Source organism: Suillus paluster (assembly GCF_016628075.1).
Source record: "Suillus paluster strain FC165 chromosome Unknown EDB91scaffold_30, whole genome shotgun sequence".
Taxonomy (NCBI): domain Eukaryota; kingdom Fungi; phylum Basidiomycota; class Agaricomycetes; order Boletales; family Suillaceae; genus Suillus; species Suillus paluster.
Genome location: NW_024537590.1, coordinates 171,490 through 198,253, shown reverse-complemented (window position 1 = coordinate 198,253; position 26,764 = coordinate 171,490). Strand labels below are relative to the sequence as shown.

Sequence of the window (26,764 nt, the reverse complement as noted above, 5' to 3'; positions counted from 1 at the left end):
TGTGTAGTTAGCTTCTTTGAGTTGAAGGCGTCGGTCAATAGCTTGTCGCACTGAGTGAGGAAGCCCTTGCCAAAAATACCGATCACATTCATGAGCTGAGATCTTTGAGTTAGCTTCTAACCATACAGCAATAGGACGGAATTGGCGATAATACTGAAGGAGCTCTGTCTCCGTGGAAATGTCAGAATCTGCCGCGTTGAGGACAACTCGTTCTAAGTCACAGATTGTACAATGTCTACCCTGACACGTGTGGGGATATGTTGCGAGGATGTCCTTTTTGAAGGCAGCATAATCCTTACATTCATATCCGGTCAGCGAGACCCAAAATCACTTTGTCAGAATGTCCGTATATCGAACTATAGTCCTGCACTTCTGTTCATCCATAAGTGCACAGGAAGCGGCTAAGTCTTCAAAGAGTTCAAAGAACTCCAGAAGCTCGGATGTTTCGCCATCAAATGAGGGTGCCTTGCTTGATCTGGGGCCTGTTACGGCTGTGCTATCTTGCTTCTTTTTCCCTTGATCCACACTTACTACGCATGTCTCTTATCATGCTATATTTAGTTCGGTATTACTCAGACGCCTCATTGCTTACGCATGTGCTTACTGATACATACCTATTATTACGTCACACCCTGTACCCAGTATCCTATATAAACCCTGGCTAGGTGACGCTGATTCTTCAGCTTAACCTACGCTGGTTTTCCTCTGAAACATCTGACTTGATTCTAAGTTACCTCTTCGGTACTTAGCCTTGATTTGACTTTGGACGTTCTTAAGACTGTTGTCTTGAACATATTGATAGACCTTTGGTCTTATTGACTATTGTTTGCCTGTGTTATACTTCGGCGTAACAAAAGGTTAAGCTCTATCACAAGACGACGCTACCCTAGTAGTCGTCACAACACATCGTGGCTTATAGAGAACAATGACAGTACTCCTCGGAGTCAGACCAAGAAGAAGAGCATTTCTCTGAACCAGGCTCTCCTATCCAACAAGACAATAACGAATACATTGACGGATACGGACCTGATCAACCAGGACCATCGAACCCACCACCCAGATCCCCGACTCCGCCTCCCCCATCCGTACCTAGACCACCACCTAAGAAAATGGGTGAACTCAACTTGAACCGACCACCTAACTTTGATGGTGCACAGAAACAGGCTAAGGCCTGGTGGACAACTGTTTCCACATATATCACCATAAACAAAGATGTTTACAACAACCATGAAAAATGCATCGCATTCGCAACGTCATTCATGACCAAAGGACACGCTCAACAATGGGCCACTGGATGGATCAATTGGAAACATGATACCGCGACCCCTATGGGGAAATGGGATGAATTCATTGATGAATTCCAATCAGTGTTCTACCCTAAGAACGACACACTCACCGCCGTCAACGTAATGATGAGAGCGAAACAAACCTCTACCATCTCGGCATACATCGCCTACTTTAAGCGAATCTCGGCAGCAGCTCGATGCGTAGACGCAGACGTCGAAACAACGTGTTTCAGACAAGGACTTAAGAAAGAAGTCCAAGAAGCGATTCTCATGAGAGAAAAGATGCCCGCCAATATCAAAGAATGGATTGAAGCTGCTAGAGAATATGAATCTAGAAGACTCCTCATGAACTCCGGAGGAGGCTTCTCAAAGAAGAACGACCTGTATGCAATGGACATAGACAAGGTCGACATCAACGAAGAAGAAACAACTACAGTTCGCAACGCGCGACTTTCTCGATCTGAACAAGACAGATGTCGCAAATTAGGACTCTGTTTCAAGTGTGGAAAGAAAGGGCTTATGAAAGACTGCCCTAACCACAGAGAATCTGCCCCCGGTTGGCAGAAACCAGCCGGACGACCGGTCCGTGAAACCAAGATCGAACAAGACGATCAAGATGCAGAGTATCAGGAATTCCTCGCTTGGAAAGCTTGGAAAGCGTCGAAAGTACCTTCTTCTTCTAAGAAGGATTTCTAAATGGGGAGACCGGACCGGCATCGGAAACCCCTAGTACATCTATCGGACTCATTGTATCTTCTGTAGGCGATTCAAATTCTATGTGCATTCCTATTTCGATCGAATCCTGCAAGTCCGATAAAACCGCCGAAGCAGCCGCCCTAATTGATTCGGGTGCCGCTGGAACATTCATTGACTGGAAATACGTACGAAAGAACAATTTCTCAACTCACAATCTCTCTTCACAAATCGAAGTCCGGAACGTGGATGGAACAAAGAACAAAGCAGGAACCATTAGTAAAGCCTGCAATCTATTCTTCTCAGCAGGTGGTCGAACCATGTTCACTACCTTCCTTATTACCTCTCTAGGACGCGAAGACATCATCCTCGGACTTCCCTGGCTCAAGAACGAAAATCCAACAATAGACTGGGCTAAAAGCAAAATCTCGCTAGAAGAAGACCCAATCATGATTCAAACCCTTATCTCAGATAGAAACAAACATGCTTCTATGCAACCAAGAATAGAAGAAGTCGAAGACGAAGAAGCATACATATCCTCGGAAGAAAACCCCGAGGAACAACCAGAACTTCTACCCGAAGAAGAAGAAGATCAAGAAGAAATAATAGAAGAACTGCAAGATGACGAAGTTCTTATCGCTTACGTTAAAGGAGAAGCATTTGTGGGAATGTATGAGAAAATCGATTTCGACTCGCCACTCACGCAAGAACACATCTCCACTACCTTCTCTTTCCTGTCTCGAATGAATAGAATCTCTAAAGTTCCTAACTCCGCTCGATTCATGTTCTCTCCTCTCCCTGTACAAAAGGCTGCAAATGTCGCTCAACAACTGGCACAAGAAGCATATGCAAAGGAAAAGCCAAAGACGTTCGAAGAACTTGTACCCGAAGTTTTCCATATGTACAAGGACGTCTTCGACAAAGCAGCCATGGATACCCTACCACCGTCTCGACCCTTCGACCATAAGATAAAACTGAAACCCGATTTCGAACCACGCTCTCGCAAAATCTATCCATTGTCTGCACCGGAAGAAAAGGCGATGAATGAATTCGTAGACGAACATCTGGCAAAAGGAACTATCATACCATCTCAATCTCCACAAGCATCTCCTTTCTTCTTCGTAGGAAAGAAAGACAGATCCCTTCGCCCATGCCAAGACTATAGAAGACTCAACGATGCAACTGTAAAAGACGCATATCCACTTCCTCACATTCCCGACCTTATTGACAAGTTGAAGGGTGCAACCATCTTCACTAAAATGGACGTTCGCGCCGGATATAACAATGTCAGAATTCATGGTCCAGATAGATGGAAAGCAGCATTCAAAACATCAAGAGGACTCTTCGAACCAACGGTCATGTTCTTCGGTCTATACAACACCCCTGCAACATTCCAGGCAATGATGAACGACATTTTCTCCGACATGATAGACGAAGGTTGGATGGTCATCTATATGGACGATATCTTAATCTTTTCCAAAGACCTTGAATCCCATCATGAGCGAACAATGCGGGTACTACAACGACTTCGTGATCACCAGCTCTCCCTCAAACCCGAAAAATGTGTCTTCGACACCACTGAAGTCGAATACCTTGGTCTCCTCATCCGTCCTGGACAAATTTGCATGGACAAAGTCAAACTAGACGGAGTAGTCAAATGGGAACAACCCACGACAGTCAAACATGTTCGATCGTTTTTGGGATTCACCAATTTTTATCGCCGATTCATTGCCGACTATTCAACTATCACATGACCACTCATTGACCTTACGAAGAAAGATGCTATCTTTGATTGGTCATCAGCTTGTGATAAGGCGTTTACCGACTTGAAGAACCGATTCCTCTCTGCTCCCATACTTTCCATCCCTGACAAAGACGCACCGTTCGCAATCGCCGTTGATGCATCTCTCTATGCTACCGGTGGTGTTCTTCTTCAAAAAGACTCTAATGGTGACTGGCACCCCTGCTCTTACCTCTCGCAAACCTTCTCCCCGGCAGAACGGAACTATCAAATCTTTGACCGGGAACTGTTAGCTATCATATGAGCGTTGGAGGCTTGGCGTCACTACCTCGAAGGATCCCCTTTCCCAGTTCTTGTCATGACCGACCACAAGAATTTGACTTACTTCTGCCAAGCCCAACAACTTAATCGTCGACAAGCTCATTGGCTCCTGTTCCTCTCTCAATTTGACCTTCAGCTCCAACATGTACCTGGCAAAGACCTTTCTGTTCCAGATTCCCTATCCTGCAGACCTGATCATATTCCCATTGACGCTAAGGACAATTCCGATGTCACTGTCCTCCCCAATGGACTATTAATTAACCTCATTGACAACTCCATGCAGGAGAAACTTCGCATTTCTTCCTCGGTAGATCCCGTAGTTCAGCAAACCATCGATGCCCTTTCTAATCCCTCCCTACCCCTCCCTATGAAATCGGCACTCTCTGATTGGACCTTTTCCGATGCTATCCTTACCTTCAAAGGTCGAAACTACGTCCCTCCGGGTCCTCTACGGAAAGAACTGATCTCCTTGCATCATGATTCCCCTACTGCCGGCCACCCTGGTCATTTTAAAACTCAAGAAATCCTCTCTCGTGACTACTGGTGGCCAGGCCTTCCCACCTTTGTTCGCAAGTATGTCGAAGGTTGTGCTGTGTGCCAGCAGAATAAGGTCAACACTCATCCTACAACGCCGCCACTTTGTCCTATTCCCGCCCCCACTTCATCCCACCCCTTTGCCCAATGCTCCATTGACCTCATCGTAGACCTTCCTCCATCGAATGGTTTCGACTCTATCATGGTTGTGGTAGACCATGGGCTTACGAAGGGGGTGGTACTCACGCCTTGCAACAAGACGATTGATGCAGAAGGAGTTGCCGACATATTCTTCAACCGCGTCTATACACGCTTCGGACTCTATGACAAGATCATCTCTGACAGAGGACCTCAGTTTGCAGCTAAGTTTGCGCAAGAACTAGGACGACTTCTCAGATACAAAATCGCACTCTCGACCGCCTTCCACCCACAAACAGATGGAGAAACCGAATGAGTAAACCAAGAATTAGAAGTGTACCTTCGCATCTTCTGTGCGAATGATCAGACCTCATGGTCAGAGAAACTTCCCATGGCAGAATTTGTACACAACTCCCGACATCATTCCGCACGAAATGCTTCTCCCTTCTATCTCATGATGGGGTATCACCCTCAAGCATTACCATTGGCTACCAAGAAATCGGATCTCCCAGCCGTCAAAGCGAGAATATCAGAACTCCAGAAAGCTCAAGAAAAAGCCTTATCTTCACACGAACTCGCTAGACAAACCATGAGACAAAGAATCACCCAATCATTCACACCCTTTAAGAAAGGTGACAAGGTTTGGCTAGAAGCAAAGAACCTTCATCTCAATTACCCCAACAGGAAATTAGCACCCAAGAGAGAAGGACCCTTCCTTATCTCAGAAGTCCTCGGACCAGTCACATACCATCTAAAACTCCCGAGCCAATGGCGTGTTCATCCGGTATTCCACGCAGCACTTCTTACCCCTTATCGTGAGAACGAAGAACACAGTCCTAATTTCCCGTCGCCACCTCCTGACCTAATTGACAGAGAAGAAGAACACGAGGTAGAAGCCATCCTCGGACATAAAGGAACTCTCTCACGACGACGCTTCCTTGTCAAATGGAAGGGTTACCCATTGGCCAATAATGAATGGTTGTCGGAGTCTGATTTAACCAACTCCGCTGAAATCTTGAACAGATATAAGCAGGCACATCGACTTATTCCCCTCTCAACTCGAACCATCATCACTCAACCATTCAGACCATGCCCTCTACCGGTGGACGCAACTATATCTCTTCCAGTGACAAAGACATAAATCTTGTCATCACGCACAACAGTGCCCCGAATGTCCCCATTCCTAACCTCAGATTCCCCGTCTTCTCCCCTCGACCTCACTATATGACTATCAGTCAGAGGAACTCTCCTGAACCCCCTCGTCCGACTTCTCCCATGCCGCCGTCGGGACAATCGTCCCCGTATCAAATATTTAACGAACCAGTTATCCCCACATTTATCGATACCCCTGCTAGTCCCATCACTATCCGTAACCGTGAGCGCATTGCAGCTCGTAGACGAGCAGCTCCCTGGAGAGTAGCAACTGACCCCTACTTGTCCGATCTTGAAGATCGTAGACTTTGTCGTAGGATCATGCTGTCATCCAAACTCTTCAAAAACCCCATCAAAGACACTATTGACACGGAACCCGCTCTTAATGCCCTCTACGACCTCTACCAACTTGGAGATCGTCTCGAGAATACCTTGGAAAGGCATAATGCCGAGTACAGAGAAGATGAACTCTTCTCTCTTGATTATAGCATCCGAGACATCAAAGAGAAGCTTCAACAATTGACGTTGATTCTTATGGAGGAAAGAGGTTTCTTTGAAGCCCTAGATGGACTAGGAGGAACTGAGGATGATCGGCGTCGTGGTCTTGAATGAAAATCTGGGATTTTCCACGTAAGAAGGGGGTGATGTTACGGCTGTGCTATCTTGCTTCTTTTTCCCTTGATCCACACTTACTACGCATGTCTCTTATCATGCTATATTTAGTTCGGTATTACTCAGACGCCTCATTGCTTACGCATGTGCTTACTGATACATACCTATTATTACGTCACACCCTGTACCCAGTATCCTATATAAACCCTGGCTAGGTGACGCTGATTCTTCAGCTTAACCTACGCTGGTTTTCCTCTGAAACATCTGACTTGATTCTAAGTTACCTCTTCGGTACTTAGCCTTGATTTGACTTTGGACGTTCTTAAGACTGTTGTCTTGAACATATTGATAGACCTTTGGTCTTATTGACTATTGTTTGCCTGTGTTATACTTCGGTGTAACAGGGCCGGGCATTGCCAATATTCCCTCATTTGCATTCGACATGAGTGACACAACTGTTGACAAAGTAGGATTTGAGTGTAATGTGTGATGGGCGGAGGAAGAGGCTGAGATGGTGCAGAAGATGGAATTGGGGCTTGCGAGGCAGGTGCTGTGACTGAAGAATTCGAGGGAGCGATTTGAATGGTAGGAAGAGTGGAAGGATTTGTGGTTCTGTTGGAGGTTTGGGATTGATTAGGGTGAAAGCGAACAGTTTTAGGAATGATACAGGGGCATAGGCATTGTAGATATCTGTTGCAGGGGCGGCTTCGTTCTTAATAGCAGTTGATGTGTCTTCTTTCATGCTTCTTCAGCAGTAGGCAAATTTCGACGGGGCAAGCGCAATGGTGTTTCTTGCTGTTCAAAGGATTTCTGCGCGTCGGGATGGGTGTGGTTTGAGATGGTGAAGATAAGTGGTCAAGCGACCAGGTACTAAGAGAAAGACTAGAAGATCATTAGTAGATCAGCGAATCCATCTCGGGGTGCAAGGGGTTGCTCGAAAACAATTCCCCTCGTGGTGGGCTCCAAATTTGTAAGGCTTGTTGTGAGTTTGAAGGGGAATTGGAGCGAAACGAAGTGAGTAAATGACAAGCGCGACAGTGATCTAGACGAGTCGGTAAAAGTATAAGGTGGGGACTTTCTGTGAGGCTTCTCAATCGTTCTTGGAGCGGGGATGTGAATATAGGATTCGCTGTAGGTATGAGTGTACATTGGTAGTATATATATGTTTTTGAATACTTGTTTAAGCTGGATCGAGCATGAAAATACTTGATGGCGAAGTGAAAATACTTGATGAAGGAACCAAGATGGTGTAATGTGAGCGCGAGGTAAGGTACTGAATGGTAAGATGAAAAGAGATATATCCGCGTGACTCGGATGCGAAGAGTAACAGAGTCATGTCGTCTTTGCTTTGAAGCGTGATCGGTGTGTAGAGGATATGCAATCCTTACAGGAGTGATCATCACCTGGGACAGAGAAACTGGGAAACCTCTCACCCAACCCATCACAGCACACACCCATACAACTTATGTGTTGTATTTTTCTCCCGATGGAACAGTATTGGTCAGTGGTGGAATGGACAATAATAATGAGTTAAAGCTGTGGAGCACAAAAATATGGAAGATCCAAGGAGATTCAATCAAACGCATTGATTCAGTCCTCTGCGTTTGGTATTCACCGTCTGGCAAACATCTTGCCAAACTGGGATATCCAAATTTATGAAGGTACTTGGAAATGTGTTGCAAACTTCAAGGATCACATGAGATCCAACACCTCGGATCCCCTCACTAGGCCTCAATATTGAAGCACTCATATACCCAACCGCTGAAACACCCAGGGCTGCAAGTAGGTGTACCTCAGTGCTGTTCAACCAGAACACCATCTCCAACATGGTAATGAGCAAGTGATTCATCAGGATCATGAACAGCACCATATCATTCGCCACCACCTTCCCCATAATATCCAAGTGACCACGAGTATAATAACCTACTCACTTGACCGTGGACGTCAAGATGAGATGAGATGCTCTGACATGACCCTGTCATTCTGCAATCACAATGTAAGAATTCCATTGATTGTTTCATTCTCATAGGTATGAATTGATTGTCATTCGCGATGGGGATAGTACGGTGTTCAGGAAGAATCATCTATCATTGACTGCAAGTTACTTCGCAAGATCGATCACGCAGCACCTGGTACATGGTAATGGAGATCAAAGCAATATGTAAAATATTGTGATACTCACTCATGTTCCCCTGGCGTTCCAAGGATTGGGTCCATTTATTTCATCGTAGATAGCATTCCCGAACGTCCGCAGTGACAATAGCTTGCATATCTTTGGCTGCAGAGAGAGCTCGCCAACTTGAAGGTGAGTAATTAGAATGTGATGTCCGAATTGAACCTCTACTTGTATGATCCAGGATGTCAATGATTTGGGAAGGGATAGCAGGTGAAGACTGAAACCCATTCCGGGAGTTGTGGAGCTGATGAGTGAATTGAACGACGAGCAGAGTGCTGGAAAAAAGGTAGTGATGCCATCGAAACATAACACCACAAAGTGAAGGATAAAGTACACCTTGGAAGGTGGAAAGGGCGCCGTGCAGAACTAGTAGTCATTTGGGACACGAGAAGCGAGGCCTTATGACCGCAAAGTGCATTCAATGTACTAGGAATCGAAGGGATGAAATGTTCGTACTGTGAGCTACTTGCATCCGAGAATGTGACCCTTCCTACATGTTTCATGATGATGTGCTGGGGCATCAGCTTGGCGTGTAGAAACACAACACCATTCATGTAGCCCTGTAGGATAGATAGTAATCATGACATTTGACCAGCCCTACCAGAAAGACTTGAGGGGTATCAGTTCAAAGTTGGTCTGTATCCCAATTCCGAGTGAAGGTGAGATGATGCATGTTGAAAGTTGTGGAGACACAAGTTGGAGCCATGCGCAGATGCGCAGAGAGGGTTATACTGTCGAGGAAGGGATAACAGAGCCCAATGGGGGTGTGGATGCGGACAGCCTCATGTCCTGGGTGTCTATGGAAACATGAGGAAGGTTAATGGAGCGAACAGCGTAAAATGCACAATACACGTACCTCTGCAGCTTAGCCCACAATCCCTCAACCCAAAACCACCCCGACCGTGACCTCTAGTAAAATGGAGCAGCCTATTACAAGCGACACACCTCTTCAGGAGTTTAAAGATCATGAGAGCACCGTAATTGCAGTCACAGTGTTCCCTGATAGACGACAAATGGTTACCAGCTTGCAAGACAGGACAGTTCATCTGTGGGACTTGGAGACAGGCATTGTGTTGAAGAAGATGGAGGGGCATGGCGGCTATGTGATGGCATTGGCAGTATCACGAGATGGGCAACTGGTAGCAAGCGGTGATTGGAACGGAAAGTTCATCATCTGGCATGGAGAAACTGGGGAACCTCTCACCCAGCCCATCAAAGCCCACTCTCGGATCTGGTCATTGGACTTTTCTCCTGATGGAACAGTACTTGCCACTTGTGGAGACAAAATGGTGAAACTGTGGAGTACAAAAACATGGAAGATCCAAGGAGATCCAATCATTTGTAGTGATGATGTTGTCTACTTGCGGTATTCACCGGATGGTGAACTTCTTGCCATTGCAACACCCAGCAACATCGAAATTTATAATCCAGGCACAAGGGAATGTGTCGCGAATTTCGAACTCAAGGCTCATGCAAGTTATTATTGGCACAACTCACCCAGGTGGACGCATGATGGCACACACCTTCTCTCAGAGGACAGTGCCACCATATGGGAGTGGGATACATCAACCTGGAAGGAGGTTGGTGATGCCTGGATAGGCCATACTAACAACATCACTGCCATTGCCATCAACCATGCTGGTACACTTGTCACTTCCGCATCTTATGATAACCATGTCCGTCTCTGGCAGCTCTCAGATCGACGAACTCTCGCCATCTTCCAGCACTCAAACTTGCCGAACTGCATCACTTTCTCAACGAACGGCAAGCACATCCTCAGTGGAGGTGATGATAACATGATCTCAGAATGGGAAATACCCAAGAACAGTCATTTAAAGGCATGTTTCTGTTTTTGACTGTGATGTTGCAATTCAAATGTGCTTCATACAGATCCTCCCTATCAATATGTCATCGTCACTCCGCGATGCATGCATTGCCGGGGACTTGTCTACTGCTGAAATGCTACTCACGCAAGAGATTGACACCGGTGCCAACAACTACCAGGCCTATGCACTTCACTCAATTGTTATGACACGACAACATCAATGTGACAACGTGCTTCAGGATGCAATCAATGTGACATAGACCACCCATTACGAGCTCCCTATGAAACACTAACTGTCATTGTGACATAATCCATCAGCATTAAGCCTTCCTTGATGGGCTATATCTCTAAAGGTATTGGACTCTCTGAAAATGGGCAGCTCTGTGACTTGATGCAAGCATTCAACATGGCGTTCATGTTCGTGAACGAAGATTCAAAGATCATTCATTTCATTCTCTTGATTAAGGCACGTTACATGTTTCTTATATACTCCCCACTTCATTTCAGTTTTCAGGCCATCGCTATGTTCAATACAGGAGAACATGACGAAGCGATTCTCCGCATTCGAGAGCTAGCTTCCACTTGTCCAAACAATGATACCCTTGCATGTCGTATCATAGAAGTGAGTATCATGTACACCCCAGGTTGGTGCATTGACACTGATCTCTTTGAACTTCGCATATCAGGCATATCTATCTATTCAACTTGGAATCAACGCCTCAGATGGCACCCGTCACGAAGAAGCTGCTGGCCACTTCGCTGCTGCTGTCAACTCCAGTGCTTTCTCAACCATCCCAACTATATATGGCGACTTGGTGGTGGTATGTCAATGTGATTCATCCGAGCATGCTTCTCACACGAACTCCGTGTTTTGTGCTACTCTTTGGATGGGACCTTGAGTCCATGTGGCTGACTGCAAGCCAGAAACTCTGCCAGGCTTTGCTTTCAGCAGGTAAAGTTGAAGAAGCTCTCGAAGCGCACCAATCCATGATGGACACCATTGATGAAACTACGAAGGCCAGTTACCTTGATTGATCCAATAGTAGGTCTTTTTTTACCCCATACCATAACCCTCACCTATATTTCACTCAGGTTTCAAAGAAGAATGCAGCACACTCACTGCGACCAATGATATTCTTCACGTACTTACTCCTTTCCTCATCCCTTTTGTTACTGACGGTCATCCAGATGGAGATCCCTGGGCAAGATCAAGAGGGCTACAACACAGAACCTGATTTCTTCTGGGGAATGCATGATGTGCGTGCAATAATGCATACATTTTTTCTCACTCATGTATTATTCATTACAGTATTCTCTAACTTCACGATCACGACCTCAGGAGCGCCAAGGACTCCTCAAGAGACTCAGGGTTGCTGTGAAAAGGACCCTTCATCCAGCTCCTATGCTGGTGCCGCCCACTACACAAGCCTCTGCCACCACTGCCACCACCTTCAGATCCCATCTAAGAGATTTATTAACCTGGCGCACCAATCATGCAGCACCACACGTCATCGACGTTCCCTATGCGCAGGGTCAAGAGGTGCTCTCCCTCGATGTTCATCACTGCGTTCTTAATGTCTCATGCATAAATTTACAGTGCAATGCTGCAGCAGGTGCTCCTAGCCACCTCCTCGACGATGACCTGGAACGTGATGACGATTCTCTACCAGACACCAATTCACAACAGCAAGCCGCAGCAGTGCAGATCAACACCGGAGACCATGGAGGCGGCTGGTTGTGTTTCTGCTGCTAGAGGGGATGTTTGCCAGGTATTTCAGTTCTACTATCGCTTCTATTGTGATACCAGCATGGACTTGATACAATATTCTATCAATATGTGATGTGACTACGTCCTTTACATTATTAATTATGAACCCCCCATTTTCCATATGTAAAGCTTAGCGTGCACTCAGGATAGCCAATGAATTGTGATACCTTTTAATGTTCTTGGACAAAAACATTCTGTGGGAGTGTTAGATCTCTTGATTAATTGAACTATGTGATCGACGAATTCGAGAATGTCAACCACCACCCTATCATCTGCCACCAATCCCAGCACTGCTCCTACCACCTTCTGAACCTATCTAAGATATCTATTAACCTGGTGGCCCGATCAAGCAGCGCCACATGTTGAAGTTCATTTAGTGCAGGGTCAAGAGGTGCGCCCCCTCGCTGTTTATCACCACATCTTGAATGTCTCATACATAAATTACAGCGCAATGCTGCAGTGGGTGCTCCTAGCCAGGTCGACGACGATGACTTGGTACCTGGTGATTGTTTCAATCCTCTACCAGACCCCAATTTACAACAGCAACCCGCAGCAGTGCAGCCTGATCCCAGGGAACATGGGCGGCTGGTATTGTTTCTGCTTCTAGAGCCATTTCGTGGATGTCCCCTGGGGTATTTCAGTTTTACTATCACTTTTATTGTGATACCACCGTGAACTTGAAACAATATGTCATTGATACGTAATGAATACGTCCTTCGTATTACTACTTATGAACCTCACGTTTTCCATATGTAAAGCTTAGTGTGCATAGTGTGAGTGTCGTAGTAAATGAATTGTGATCCTTTTTATCGTCCTTGGATGAAAACATTATGTGGAAGCTGTGGAGCTCTTGCGCAGTCGATGAATTGCAGAATGCCCACCTCCATGATGATGGGATTGAAGGGATGCCTCCTATGGCGACTTCCCGTACTCACTGCGACCTGACGCGTCAACACGCAAGCTAGCTCCAGCTAGTCTTGACATGCCTCCAGTGGTCAGAGACTTGAGCGCTGGAACACTAATATTTCAGTGCACTGCGACAATCGGAGGGCGCAAGTTTGGCTACAAAAAGAATTGGATAATCTCACCGGTGACCAAAACAAGGAACAGAGATCGCGCCAGATCCACTCTGACCACTCTGGAAAAAATGGTCAGTCAACTTCCAGTAGAACTGTGCATCTGTAATCGAATCATGAATAAGGTGGTTACAATGTCTTGATAGTTCCAGATAAAAGAGGCTGGAATGGGTGCAGCATCCTTATGAGACAGTGTGACTAGCACCTGTGACTCCCACATAAGTACTGTAATTAGTAGTGATAGACCAGGCCCTCTGCACCTCTAAGTAGTACCAGATATAGTGAACCAGGGCTTGGTTCAATAATTGTTCAATATATATTCCCAGGGACTTGCAGTTTCTTTGCCCAGCAGCGTGTGGTAATGGTAGCCATGGCTATAATTAGAGATACCACCGGGTAACAACATCCATTCCTGACGCCGGCAATGTCCGCCCTTCATGCTCGCTGTGCGCAACAGCGAGCATGTCATTCTCACTCATACCTGGTCAATTTGCGGCGCGTTTTTTGTACTATGGAGGGTATAGTAGATAGAGTAAGTTAATGTCATTGCAGGGATACGAGCTTGCGAGAACAAAGGGCTACAAAACATACTAATTGAGGTACCTACAAGTGATGTGAAGCAAAATGTAGTACTATAGGGAAGCATCAGGTGGGGTGAGAGGAGCTAACTACTAATCCAGGTCTTCTCCATTGATGGAAGCCTCTTTGTCGCTGCTCTCGATAATCTCGCGACTCTTTGGTTCCAGACGTGACACTTTTCCTGTCTTGTTGGACCTCCTCGACTTCTTTGCAGAACACTCACCTTCAGTGTCCTCTCGCTGCATGTTCTTGCATTTGCGAGACGTCCCCGAGTTGGAGCGCTTCTTGCGAGGTTTGCCAACCGTTTCTCCTGCTGCCCGACGTCGCTCAAGATCCTCCTTATACTTTTCGAGCTCGGTCTTTGTCAATCTCTTCCAAGCGCAAGTCCCGGCCTTAAGAGCATCACGCAACTCCTGTATTTCACAGACAGTATGGATATTCCAGGGCGACGTGAAAGGAATAGTTGCAGGCCAGCCATCAAGGACTATACTGTAGGATAGGACAATTGATTTGATGTAGTTTGGGTAATTCATGCCGATGTTGTCCTTGCCCGTCATTTGGCCTGCCATGGTATGTGAGTTGAAGCATGCAATATAAAAAAAACATATGTAACATACGTAGACCGCTGAGGATGAGTCGTCCAACTTGCTTCTGCATGTTTTCGAGGCTGTCACGCTCTACAATATCTGTGAAGGTGAATCAACAATGATATACAGTTTGAGATGAGCGGTCCGAACGTACTTTTGCCCTGGCTACACACCAATTGGTCAAACTTGCGCGCAACATCATTCAACATGAGGTCCAAGACATCTTCCCAAAAGTCTGCGGCATCATCTGTCGCATACCATGTTGCTGGTGTCTGATCGTTTACGTGCCCTCCTGCAATAAAGAATGTGGCGTAGGTGCCACATTGCTTGCGTAACCCATCAAGCTAAGCAACAATTAGCAAAAAATTGACATCAAAGTCAAAATGTACCTCTCGTCGAATTCTGTCAGTAGTAGCGTTAACATCTTGTGCTGCAGCTATGTTATTGCTGCGCAAACCACCAGTTTTGAGCGACTGATGCTCCTGGAGCTGAGCTATATATTCTTTGATCTCTCCATCGGTCAAATTCTCCTTCTGCATGGATGGATCGGATGTCACCATCTGGCGAATCTCCTGTATCTTCAACTTGCTTCTGACTGGACGAGCTGAATGACTGTCAGTGAGAGTTAATAGTTCCGACACGCAAAACAAACCTCCATTGACCTCCTGGTTCTTAGCATGAACCAGTGCATTGAAGAGTTGAGGTCCGCGGGAGTTCTTGTAGTGTGTGTGGTAGGTGATCAGTTTCTTGACGTGGGCTTCAGTAACGCTGTGCAATGCGCCAATATCCTTCATTTTTTTGTCCTGGTCGTCAAGGAAACTGCTGATGGTGTCATCAAGTGCCTTCTCACTTTTTTTCCGTTGGGCTGCCTTGAGGGCACGAGAGGCTTTTTCTGCCTGTGTCAAAGGTGCACCCTTGAGACGGGTAGGGATAACTGGACGACCGGGGTTGCGCGCAGCCCAAGTCGAGTTGTTGCCTTGCTTATGGAGCTGCAGGTCCATGTTTTGAATGCCTTCCTGGGCATCGTCAGGAGAGGTGACTTGCAAGTGGGAGGTATCACGATCTGAAGGTAGAGCTGCTGAATCATGTGCTGGAAGGGAGGGAGGGCCATCTGCAGGTGCAAACGTGAATGGAGAAGGGTCACTCCATGCTGAATTGATGGAATCGTGCGCTGGAAGGGAGGGAGTGTCACTTGTAGGTGGGAATGTGAACGCTGGAAGCGAGGGCACTGGAAAGGAGGGAGTGTCACTTGTAGGTGGGAACATGAATAGAGAAGGGTTGCTCCAATCCATGGACAAGAAACTGGGGTCGAGGGGGAAGAACGGAGCAGAGTTGCTGTGATTATCGATATTTGCCTCCCATGAATAGATATCTTCAGTTCCTGGTCCAGGAGGGAAAGATTGCGCATCCACTGTCTGAGCAGGTGGGAGAAGTGAAGCCTGAGGCTCATTTGTGGCTGAAGATGGCCAGGTGGAAGTCTGATGAGTCGCTGAAAAAAAATCAATTCCAGTGAATGGTGTGAGCTTGTGTGCAATGCAAATCACCTGTAGATGCTTTCAATTGATTGGAGCCGTATGGACAGAGGGTAGTATCCATGTTGGGTCTTGAGTGTGGTGGTAAGTAAACCAAATGTTCATAGCACGTCGGATCAACTGGATTTGTCGTGTCTGTCACACTGCATTTTTCGAATGTCGCGTCTGTCACATCGCGTTGTTCAGGAGATCTGGATACACAGTCACAGGTGATTTTCGCAATAAATGAATATTGTACATCAATTGTACATACCGTGCATCAAATACCTGCCAGATCATGTGCCATTGTACTGGTATGAAGTCCCCCTGTTTCACATTTGACTATGGCACTCACCAGAAGCATTTGTCCAATAGCTGATATCTTCCATGGTGTCTTGCACAAGACTGAATTAACACGCATGAGTTAAGTATATAAGCGGAATGATCGTGATATGACAATCACACTTACATTGCTGCGCTGGCTCTCCACAGCCCATTTCAATCAGATGCATCGTGACCTGAAGTCCCCATGTCTCACGTTTGACCATGGCAGCACCAGAAGCATTTGACCGATACCTAAGTGTTCGAGTTAAGTTGTGAAGAAAAATACAACAATAACTTACCTTGTTGTGATGGCTCTCCACAGCCTATCTGCACTAGATGCATCGTAAATTGTAAAACCTAAATTGTGACTTGTGAGATGTTGTAGTTTGTAAACAAAAATCACCCTACTCACACCTTGTGGACTTGTTATCACGAAAACACGTGTCCAAGTCATGTCCGAGGCAGTTGGCAGTTTGGGGACACTGTGCAAGTACTTAATTGTTATCAGTGTGCACTTACACCTCACCAATCATATGTTGCATCTCTAGTAGAACTGGTGTGTGGCCTTTAGACCTACAGATGCTGATGAGTTCAACCTACCAGATGAAAATAGGTATCGGTGTTGTAGCATGTGGGGCCTAGACAACTTTGCTTCCATGACACATTACAACAATACAGGAATTTGCTGTGTCCTGCTTTGTCAGCATCAGCATTCAACACTTCAATGGCTGGCGACATCCGTCTTCGGCATATAACTCATCAGAATCGACACTCACAGAGTCGCAAGCATAGTAAGCATCAATCTCATTTGAAGAGAACCGTCATATACTGATTGATGTTAAGACTAGATGCACCGAGGACAACGCCAGCATGCTGCAACTCAGTGCTGGATGTCTAAACCTATGTGAGTGACAAATTTGTATTCCAGCGAAGGTGATCTGGCTGACTTTTTGCTTCTTACAGGGTTCATGAAACTCAAAATGAGAAAGCTCGTGCTCGTATGGCAAGGTAAGTTCGTTTCTCATATTCAACTCATAGCTGACATCTCATATTCACTCATAGGCTCCGTGCAGTGTACGTTCTGATGAGAATGATCAGTGACAGCACAGTGCACTTATGTTTTGCAGGAAAAAGGAGTCACGATCGAGTGCGAGTCAGCCTATGGTAAGCATTTAGTATTCTCTTGAATGGCATCTCTGATTTTTTATCAAGAGTCCCTGTCAGCTCAAACCATTCTGTGTCTGCCAGATCTCAAGGCCAAAAGTATGGCCGAAATGCGCCTGTTGATTGGTCAGTGGCAATATTGTTGGGGACCCAACAATCTTTGGGAAAAGACGTTCAATGAGAAACTGCGGTCTGCGCAAGATCGGGGGAGTGGATCAGTGAACGACTTTTTTAGCCAGTGCGAGGCACACACTACTGATGGTCAACAACTTCTCAATGAATTCAAGCGCATCGCTTATAGCCCATGTAACGGGAGACTGGCAAGGGACAAGTGCATTCAATTGCATGATCTTTTGTCAGTGGTGTTGTCGGAAGTGAGGTTTTTTGAGGTAAAACTTGACGAGTATGCCCCAGCTGTACCATTATCTAGAACATCGTCTACACGATACTATGAACAAGCGTAATATAATGTGATTTTCCGATCTTTTGCACATCTTTCATCCCAATCAATGTGACATACTGCGAGGTTGACTGAAAATCAATAGCAAACATAGCGAACAACATAGCGAACATGTTCGCTATTAAAATGTCTTGCCCTCGGTTTCAATTATCAGAGTGATTTATGGTCCAAAAATGCTTGGAAGTTATAACAATGACCTGTCTCTTGGATTTCATTGATGTTCGAAAGGTTAGCATTTGTTGTGTGAACAGCATATTGAGAGTTCTTGTTGGACAGCTCAGTTTGCATAAGTTAACAACATCTCATTCAAGGTTGTCTGCGTGTGCCGCCGCACCACACGACATGGCCTTGTGTTATCTCCTGCCTCTCACCATTCCATTGCCACAACAGCATTATCGTGAATATCAATGGCGTACTTAAATTTCTATTCTTCAAAATGTGGGTACACTTGTAGTATATCATTCTAAGCTGTAAGTACTATGTTTCCTCTGCACTCAAATTCGATGCACACCAGGAGTCCCAAACATCCTCTAATGTGCAACATAAATGTATGTACTCAGTTAAACCTGACTCATGTGCTCAGATAAGTCTTCAAGATAAGACCAAAGATCCTCGGAGTTGGTAGATGAGGTTGTAGTGGTCGGACTAGGAGGTGGAGTAGGGTGTATGATTCCAACTGGCCAGAACGATCCTCCAACAGTGGGAACTGCATGGAGCAGTCCCGTATTGTAGTGGCTCATGTACAACTCCAACATGTCAGCCCAATGATCATATCTGGTGTGAGATGCGCCACTGATTCCATCAATGCGTACTTTGGCATCAAGCCTAACAAATCAATTGTGAGCAACAGCATTAAAATGTGATCAAAACATACCAGCGAAAAAAATACCGACTTCCTGACCAACAGTTACCACATAGTATCCTTGAACTTGAGTGCCAGCAGGCAGATACAGCTCATCAGGATGGGGTGTGCACGAGGCTACAGTCGCTTGTTGAGTGGTACTGAATTGTGCAGTATCCGACTCTGCAGCTGATCGGCGATCATGATGCTTTGGCTCTGGTACATCCGAACAAGTACATGACAGCATGGAGTGTGTTGGAGAGGGTGATCGTGGTGCATGGCGTGAATGAGAAGGCGATTGTGGTGCATGGCGTGAATGAGAAGGCGATTGTGGTGCATGGCGTGAATGAGAAGGCAATCGTGGTGTGCGGTGTGGATCCCCAATTTTGAAAGTGACTGATTCCTCGACTGTCTTCTTTGAGTACGTCATGGAGTCAAAGCTTATATCTGACAATGGGTGAGAGATACAGCAAGACTCGGATACTGTAAAGTGAGCAAATAAAATGAACCTGAAATCTTCATTGTGCTCAGAAAATCTTCAAGTCCACCACCACTGGTATTATTGCTTGCTGTGGAGTGGGAAGACTTAGTAGAGGTCATTGTTGAATGGCGGGACCTCATGTCTTTGAGTGAGGAAGTCACTGGCAAATGTGTAACAAGTGTTCTATCATATGTCACGTGAGTAAAGACTTACCGTGACATTGTCTACGCAAACATTGTTGATTGGTCAAGACCAAAGACATTGATGGCCCCAAGATCTTCAAGACTGCACAATCGGACTGGACTATCCAGCCAAAAGGTCCAGCAGCTGGGTTTAACACACGATCGGAATGGTCATTGGTTGGCAACTAACACTCTTGCATGTCCTAAAGCCCTCTCGCAATGTGCTGCTCGTGTGCAGGCTCGCAAGATCGAATGTCTGGAAGGTGAGCAATTTGAATTCTTGGAATTCTTGAAAAACTTACAACCTTTTACTAGCAATGACTTTAGAACAATGCCAGGCATTACAAGCCTTGGTTGAGCGTCATGATGGTGCTGACGATGACACGAGTATGGACTTTTCATCCGATTTCAACGAGATCTTGCGAGGAGATCAGCAACTCGAAATCAGTCAGAGCGGGAGAGAGTTGGAAGACCTTGCTCAGGAGATAATGGGCGACTTCTGGAAAGGGTGAGTCCATTATTCTATGTTCCTTCTTGAACTTACCTTGGCTGCAACCATGCAGGACCACACTCAAGGGCCATGGTCCATGATGAAATGATCATCGCACACACCGTGATCGAGTCCAACGCTGTGTAGATGCATTTGATGCCCAGCTTCCGGCGATTACGGAAGCTTACCTTGAATGGAGTTTGCAGCGTGTTCGAAGTGGGACAAGACCTGGCTTTTTCCATCAAATGGCAAAGGATGCTCTCACTGAGGTAGGAGCAGACTCAGGATCATGGACTGCGACTATCATTGATTTATTTTGTGAGTCGCTCATTTGTTTTGTCAGCTGTGAGCACCTCACAGCATTGTGATAGGCACTGAGAAGGTAACTCTCACCCTCAAGGCCAACGACTCCTTTATCGCTTCTGCCCTCGTTCATCAGGGTGTAATCCCTTGTTCTCCAATCTCTCCATCTGTTGCTGTGACAGTGGATGCCCTTGAGTTCTACCAAATCGCACATCTATGTGACCTGCATTTCTCAATGCAAGCATTTGCCAAGACTCTGTGTGATTTGCATGCGGTACGTTTTCGGCCCTCTGTCTCACTAATTATTGACAAGACTTAAGGTTGAATATCATCGCTACCTCTCATGTCAACTGACCATAGCGTTTGATCTATATCTACAGGTCCACTCAAGTGTTGATGCACTCGTGGCTGAAGTCCTTAATCGCAACACGCCCAATTGGCACCTCAAGCATGCATGTCCATCATGCACTTATACATTGGCGGACGAAGAACAACTCACATTCAAGCTCCTGTACGCCATGGATGGCAACAACTCATTGAAGCGCATTCTTTGGCGAACACTTTGTGTAGATGACGAGGACACTCAGTCATCTGAACTCCCCACAATGCAACAAGTCCGAGGTGACTGATATCTCCCTCACAACTATGTCAACAGTTGGGGAAATGGTCGTCAAGAAGAGGCAAACACTACTATAGGCACCGATGACACAGTGTGTGCCATGTGGAGTACTTTTTTCATTCAATGCTTATGTTGTAACATCAGGAGAATCCGTGTGCAGGGTGATGGAAAAACATGGATGATGAAAAGACTAAACAGATGTGGGGAGTGTATGATGAAACAGGTATATTTATTGCCATCTGCCGCCATGGCTTTAGTCTGGTGATGGCTAATATGGTACAGAGCAGGGAATTGTGAGTTGCATCTTCTCCGATGTTCAATAATTAACTAACGGCTTCAATCATCTCTTATGTCAGGGCAAAATATCCACTTGCTGTGGTTTCGAAGCTTCTGAACACATTTTGTAGCGACCTCGGTGGTGGATATGACATTGGATGTCAATTCAAGACAATGCTCAACAACAGTTCATTGGGTACCCGTGCACGATCCCTCAACTACACATCGCTGGTCGGTGCTTTTCACGGGCACACTCACAAACGGCTTTGTCAGCTCGACCACCTCGCAACATATGTTTCTGGTCTAGGGCTCGAAGACTTGGAGACATGCGAACATACCTTTTCGAAGTCAAATGCATTAGCGTCGACAATGCGCTATGCCAGCATCTTCCACCATCAGCAAGGTATTACAAATTATTTCGAACACAATGATAACTATGAGATGTACGTGAATTTATGTACGTATTTCGCTCTCAATTGTACCAAAGTGTGTTCTAACTAGTCTCACAGCAAATTTTCTGTACCATAACTACAAGCAAGCCCTTGATATCATTTGCGACAGCCAAATAACGCTACTGAAGCTCATGCAAGATATCAACATTACCGAGGAATCTACTTTCGATGAGTGGTTGAAAGAGGAGAAAGTTTACCTCCAGGGTCTTTGCACCGAGCCTGAGCTCGAGACATTGCAGATGGAGTATTGGCAGAAGTTGGTCAATCTGAGCGCCAGCAAGTAAGCTTCTTGGATTCTGCACTAAGCCACTGACTGACTCATAATTTTACAGGAATGAACTGGATACTGCCAGCTCACTGTGGACTATGTCCACACCTTCAAATGCCCATAGCTTGGCATCCGACGAGAGCGCGACAAGACGGCTTGAGATGACCAGAAGGCATGCCCTGGAGAACTTTGAGAAGGACTTGGGAGTCGTGCAAGAGCTTGAATGAAAACTCGGGATCTTGCATCACTGGACACCCGAAGATGCCGACTGGCAAAACGCAGGACATCTCATTGCCAACTGAAAATACCAGCGCTCGCTTGACCAGTTGGAAGGCCTCATTGTGGCATGGATTTTCAAGCTCACCAAAATGAATAGGTCTGGCATGGGTGAGTCTTTCCTTCACACTACTGCCACTGCTAATCAAAATTTTATAGGCTATAAGATGCGCAAACACATCGCCAAGGCATTGCAAACTCGTTCTACGGCAATCAGGAATGCTCTTGACTGCTATAATGCTGCAGTGCATGCATTGTCCCCTCCACACTGGACGTTGAAATGGGAGGAGGTGGTGGAGTATGCATTTCTTGCAGACTTCGACCTCCTTCGTGACTCACATTCCGACGTCTCACAACAGCAATGGGCAACACCAGCAGCTCGCCAAGCCACTGACTTATATTTCAAACACTGTCGTGCAAAAGAAGAGATCACCCAACTCAATGTTGAGGTGCGCCGCCTTGCCTCATATATACATGATGAGGATTGCTACCTTTGCGAGTGTCAGCAACCAGCGGAGGCCTTTAGTCCAGCTCTTGCACATCAGATCAGTTTGTGGCGGCAAGCCTGAGGCAGGTTCAACTTTCATCACATCAAACGCTTGCAAGACATTGCCAGACTTCCTGGGTTCTCTGGCACCATTGTCCCTGGAGAGTGTGTCCTTAGAGGCACCAGAGAGAGTACAAGCCTACCGCACGCCAGCATTCCTGCAAGGCTGACATTCCTGACACCCAACACCCTCATTTCCTCCTCCAGCTTGAAGCCGCTTGCTACAGAGTCTGCGGATGATCTTGATGATGATGAAGAGGAACTAATGAATATGAAGGAGGCTGCCGAAGCCCTACAGAATGTTCTGCATATCGCCATGGACTCATGAGTTGGTTGGAGTGGGTGGGAAGGACTTATTCATTACTACTTCAATACATAGTTTAAGCTTACCGTGTACCACCTGCTCTTTATGTACCACCTGCTCTTTATGTACCTGCTACGCCCTCCGTAATGCAAAAAAATGCGCCACAAATTGACCCAGGTATGAGTGAGAACGATGTGCTCGCTGTTGTGCACAGCGAGCACAAAGGGCGGACATTGCCGGTGTCAGGAACGGACATTGTTACCCGGCGGTATCTCTAATTATAGCCACAGCTACCATTACAACACGCTGCTGGGCAAAGAAACTGCAAGTCCCTGGGAATATATATTGAACAATTATTGAACCAAGCCCTGGTTCACTATATCCGGTACTACTTAGAGGTGCGGAGGGCCTGGTCTATCACTACTAATTACAGTACTTATGTGGGAGTCACAGGTGGTGACTAGTGCTGGCTCCAAACCTTCATGAAATATATCAGAGAGGGCCCGCTCCATTGCAGTGCTCTGCACACAATATTTCTGCCTTGAGTGAGGAACTGACGAATGGTGGATGTTGGGCCATGCATTGGGCACTTGTGTAGGTCAGTGATTCTACTGCCTGCAGGAAAAGTCTCGATGCATTATCACAGTCGGTCCAAGGAGCTAAGGAGCTCTGCAAACATACCAATGCTCTTATAAAAATCAGAAACGACATGGAAAATGACTATGAGGGGGCTCACAGTATGTAGCGGAAGGCTCGAATTGAAACCGGGAGATATGACTTTAATCCTTACATCCAACGAGCCCTTCCAGGCACTCCAATGACCAGACCATATACCTTGTCATACCCAACTGTCAATCAGAACCATGATTGTGTTGGTTATTCTAGCAATAAGAAGGTTTTAGCCTTCATCAACAAGGATGGCATCGTGTCCAAATGTCTCCAGCATTTGGTAGCTAGAGAAGACGCACCATTTGATTTTTGCCTTGGCAACATCTGGTCACGACTGTGCGAGTTCGCTTGAATCCACGCTACCATTCGTCAATCATCGTTTCAACAGATGATATTCGATCTGCTGGTGAAGCAAACAGGCACTGTCACTATGGTCGGTGTGATTTTCCCCCAATGCAAGAGACTCACTAGCACATCAGGTAGTTGCACGGTTGATGTATGGGATGCAAAGACTGGCGCAGTCCTCCCAACACTCGATGGCCTTTGTAATTCGGTGCTGAGTGTCACATTCAGCTCGGATGAGCTAAAATTAGCATCTGGGTCAATGGACTGGCTGTACTGTTGGATGCTATGTACACAGCCTAAGAGCCTGTTCAGCAACCGACATTTGAACAAAATTTTACCAATTTGAAAGTTGTCAGTGGCACGAGTGTGACTGAGATGTAAGCTGAGTTTGAAAGCCCTCGGTAAGATTGACCGTTATCGATAACATACTAGCCATGGATCCAGTATTCAGGCAGCCATTGACTAACCCTCTTATTCAACAGAGACCTCTCATAGCCCAGCTGACTTGACCACTAGCAGTACAGACTCACCCCAACCAGACTCGTTTACCGCAAGCTGCAGTTCGCCAGCATATGCTTCGTTACATTGCCCTCCTCCTCAATATTCTACTTGCCGCCACAGCACATATCCTCCTACAGCAAGTCCAGGATGATCCTGAACCCTACCACACATCTGCCCTCACAGGGCAAGAGTGGGTGATGGAGTTGATTGTCAGCCACCCAGAGCGCATCCGCTGCAAGCTTGGTGTGTGACCTTCGAAACTTCGGTCACACAGATTCACGCTTTGTATCACTCGAGGAGCAGTTGACGATTTTTCTGTACACTTGTGTCACAGGTTTGACGGTCAGACATGTTGCAGAATGATTCCAGCATTCAAACGCTACTATTTCCAAGTTTGTGATTTGATCTATGTTTCATGCCTGACACTAACTCCCTTGTAGGTATTTCTGCAAGATCTTAGAGATTTTCGCCTCCCACCCCTTCTATACGACACATGTACACCTTCCTGCCAACAATGCCCCTGTCTCCAGTGCTATTCGCGACAACCCAAAATGATGGCCATACTTCCGGGACGCTATCGGAGTGATTGATGGCAGTCACATTCATGTGTTCCCTCCCTCCGCCACCCGCCACCTCTACTACAATCGAAAAGGTTTCATCTCTCAAAATTGCCTCTTCGTTTGTGATTTCAACCTCAATTTCACCTTTGCACTCACTGGATGGGAGGGATCCGCAACCGATGCACGGCTCTGGGATGTAGCTCGCAATGACAGGCTGAATCTTCCAGCAGGAAAATATCTTCTCGCAGACCTGGGGTTCCCCTCATGCCAACAACTTTTGGTCCCTTACCACGGCGTTCGGTACCATCTGGCTGAATGGGGTTGTGCCAGCGTCAGGTATGTCATAGGCTCTTTTTTTTGTTATTCAGCTCATCCAACACTGCTTCCAGACCCACCAACAAGGAAGAATTGTTTAATCTTCGCCATGCATCCGCTCACAACGTTATTGAACATATTTTCGGTGTTCTGAAGCGGCGCTTTCACATTCTTTTAGTATCCCCGGAGTATAAAATAGGGATTCAGGTGCGCATACCCACTGTGCTATGCGCTCTTCATAATTACATACACGCTCATGACCCATATGAAGAGCCTCCACCTCAGAGAGCCATCTTCAACGACAACCCCACCCATCAAGGACGACCTGGTGAAGCATGCGACAACCCACCCGAACCCACAACCATCCACAACAAAGCCAACATATTTCGTGATCGCATGGCGACTGAGATGTGGGAAGATTACCAGACAATTTTGCAGGAGCGTGATCTGATCAACATAGCTCACTCATTGGATATCGATGAAGACTCGGAGAATGAGGACAACATAGACGAGTACTATGGGAGTGAGGATGATGGTAACGATGCATAAATTCACGATGTATAGTGTACATAGGACTACAACATGAAGATGCACTGCATATCAATGAATGGAGGCTATGTAACGTGATTTGTAAGACGTGATATGAAAGAGGATGAAGCAACAAGACGGCGATATGATTTCGATGAGCGAGAAGACAATTAGAATGCACCATACTCCCCCCTGTGAGCCTGCCGGATAACAGATTCTAAAAAGAGTAGACAATTCTTGGGCCTGTTGAGCAAGTAGGTGGAGCATACAACTGGGCTCCTCATGAACACGTTCATGAGGGTGATCTTGTCATCTCCTGACACACCATCTTCGTCTTGCATCATGGACATGGCACTCGATCTTTCATCCGCTACCTGAGTTTCATCAGTACTGACCATCGATGCTGTGAGACTATCCATCAGGTGGTTGATGCAGCCTTGAAGGTTCATAAACGCAGCGGTGCTGGCAGTGTCCTTGGCAGCCTTTTTGCCGGAGCCGCTAGTGATGCGTGACATGCCAGTGTTGTTGCTACTGCTGCCGCCGCTGTGTGCTGATAATCTAGGTTTTTTATCAGTGCTGCTGGTGGGAGACTCTGGAACAGAGGTTTTGGGGGTGGTGGTGGAAAGGATCATATCGGAGTGTGAGCGTTTTCCTGTGCTAGAAGCTGCCACTGAAGATGGGGGAGGGGGGAACATAGAACCTCCAGCCACAGGCCCAGGGCTTGGAAGAGTAGACATGATATGGCCCCATCCAAAGCCATCCAAGGCCTCTGCGTTTGAGCATGAAAGTGACAGCAGGACCAGATCAGCAGAGGGGGGTGCAGCAGAGAGTCTAAGCAATAAAATGTGGGACTTGGAGCA

The 26,764-nt window shown here is 46.3% G+C and overlaps 5 protein-coding genes across 5 annotated transcripts; 2 read left to right on the top strand and 3 right to left on the bottom strand.

Annotated features, from left to right (window-relative positions):
* Positions 1-8,528: 8,528 nt before the first annotated feature.
* On the bottom strand, positions 8,529-9,126 carry EDB91DRAFT_1136978 (uncharacterized protein; the record flags this gene model as incomplete). The annotated part of the gene is made up of 1 exon (XM_041318850.1): positions 8,529-9,126. A coding segment is annotated over one exon (319 nt), but the record flags the coding sequence as incomplete, so codon positions are not given.
* Positions 9,127-13,993: 4,867 nt separating this feature from the next.
* On the bottom strand, positions 13,994-15,489 carry EDB91DRAFT_1054381 (uncharacterized protein; the record flags this gene model as incomplete). The annotated part of the gene is made up of 5 exons (XM_041313827.1): positions 13,994-14,463; positions 14,519-14,568; positions 14,639-14,832; positions 14,878-15,079; positions 15,128-15,489. 5 exons carry the CDS (start codon positions 15,487-15,489, stop codon positions 13,994-13,996), a joined length of 1,278 nt encoding a protein of 425 aa, XP_041176579.1.
* A 1,724-nt stretch (positions 15,490-17,213) lies between these two features.
* EDB91DRAFT_1249036 (uncharacterized protein) lies at positions 17,214-17,951 on the top strand (the record flags this gene model as incomplete). Its single annotated transcript, XM_041323016.1, has 6 exons — positions 17,214-17,227; positions 17,287-17,331; positions 17,386-17,397; positions 17,451-17,487; positions 17,538-17,793; positions 17,848-17,951. 6 exons carry the CDS (start codon positions 17,214-17,216, stop codon positions 17,949-17,951), a joined length of 468 nt encoding a protein of 155 aa, XP_041176578.1.
* A 556-nt stretch (positions 17,952-18,507) lies between these two features.
* On the bottom strand, positions 18,508-19,218 carry EDB91DRAFT_1249035 (uncharacterized protein; the record flags this gene model as incomplete). Its single annotated transcript, XM_041323015.1, has 2 exons — positions 18,508-18,758; positions 18,822-19,218. 2 exons carry the CDS (start codon positions 19,216-19,218, stop codon positions 18,508-18,510), a joined length of 648 nt encoding a protein of 215 aa, XP_041176577.1.
* A 968-nt stretch (positions 19,219-20,186) lies between these two features.
* On the top strand, positions 20,187-23,010 carry EDB91DRAFT_1237653 (uncharacterized protein; the record flags this gene model as incomplete). The annotated part of the gene is made up of 11 exons (XM_041321607.1): positions 20,187-20,210; positions 20,381-20,518; positions 20,565-20,858; positions 21,053-21,156; positions 21,220-21,596; positions 21,649-21,871; positions 21,924-22,068; positions 22,171-22,246; positions 22,295-22,684; positions 22,706-22,787; positions 22,890-23,010. The coding sequence occupies 11 exons, from the start codon at positions 20,187-20,189 to the stop codon at positions 23,008-23,010; spliced, it is 1,974 nt and encodes a 657-aa protein (XP_041176576.1).
* Between the last annotated feature and the right edge of the window lie 3,754 nt (positions 23,011-26,764).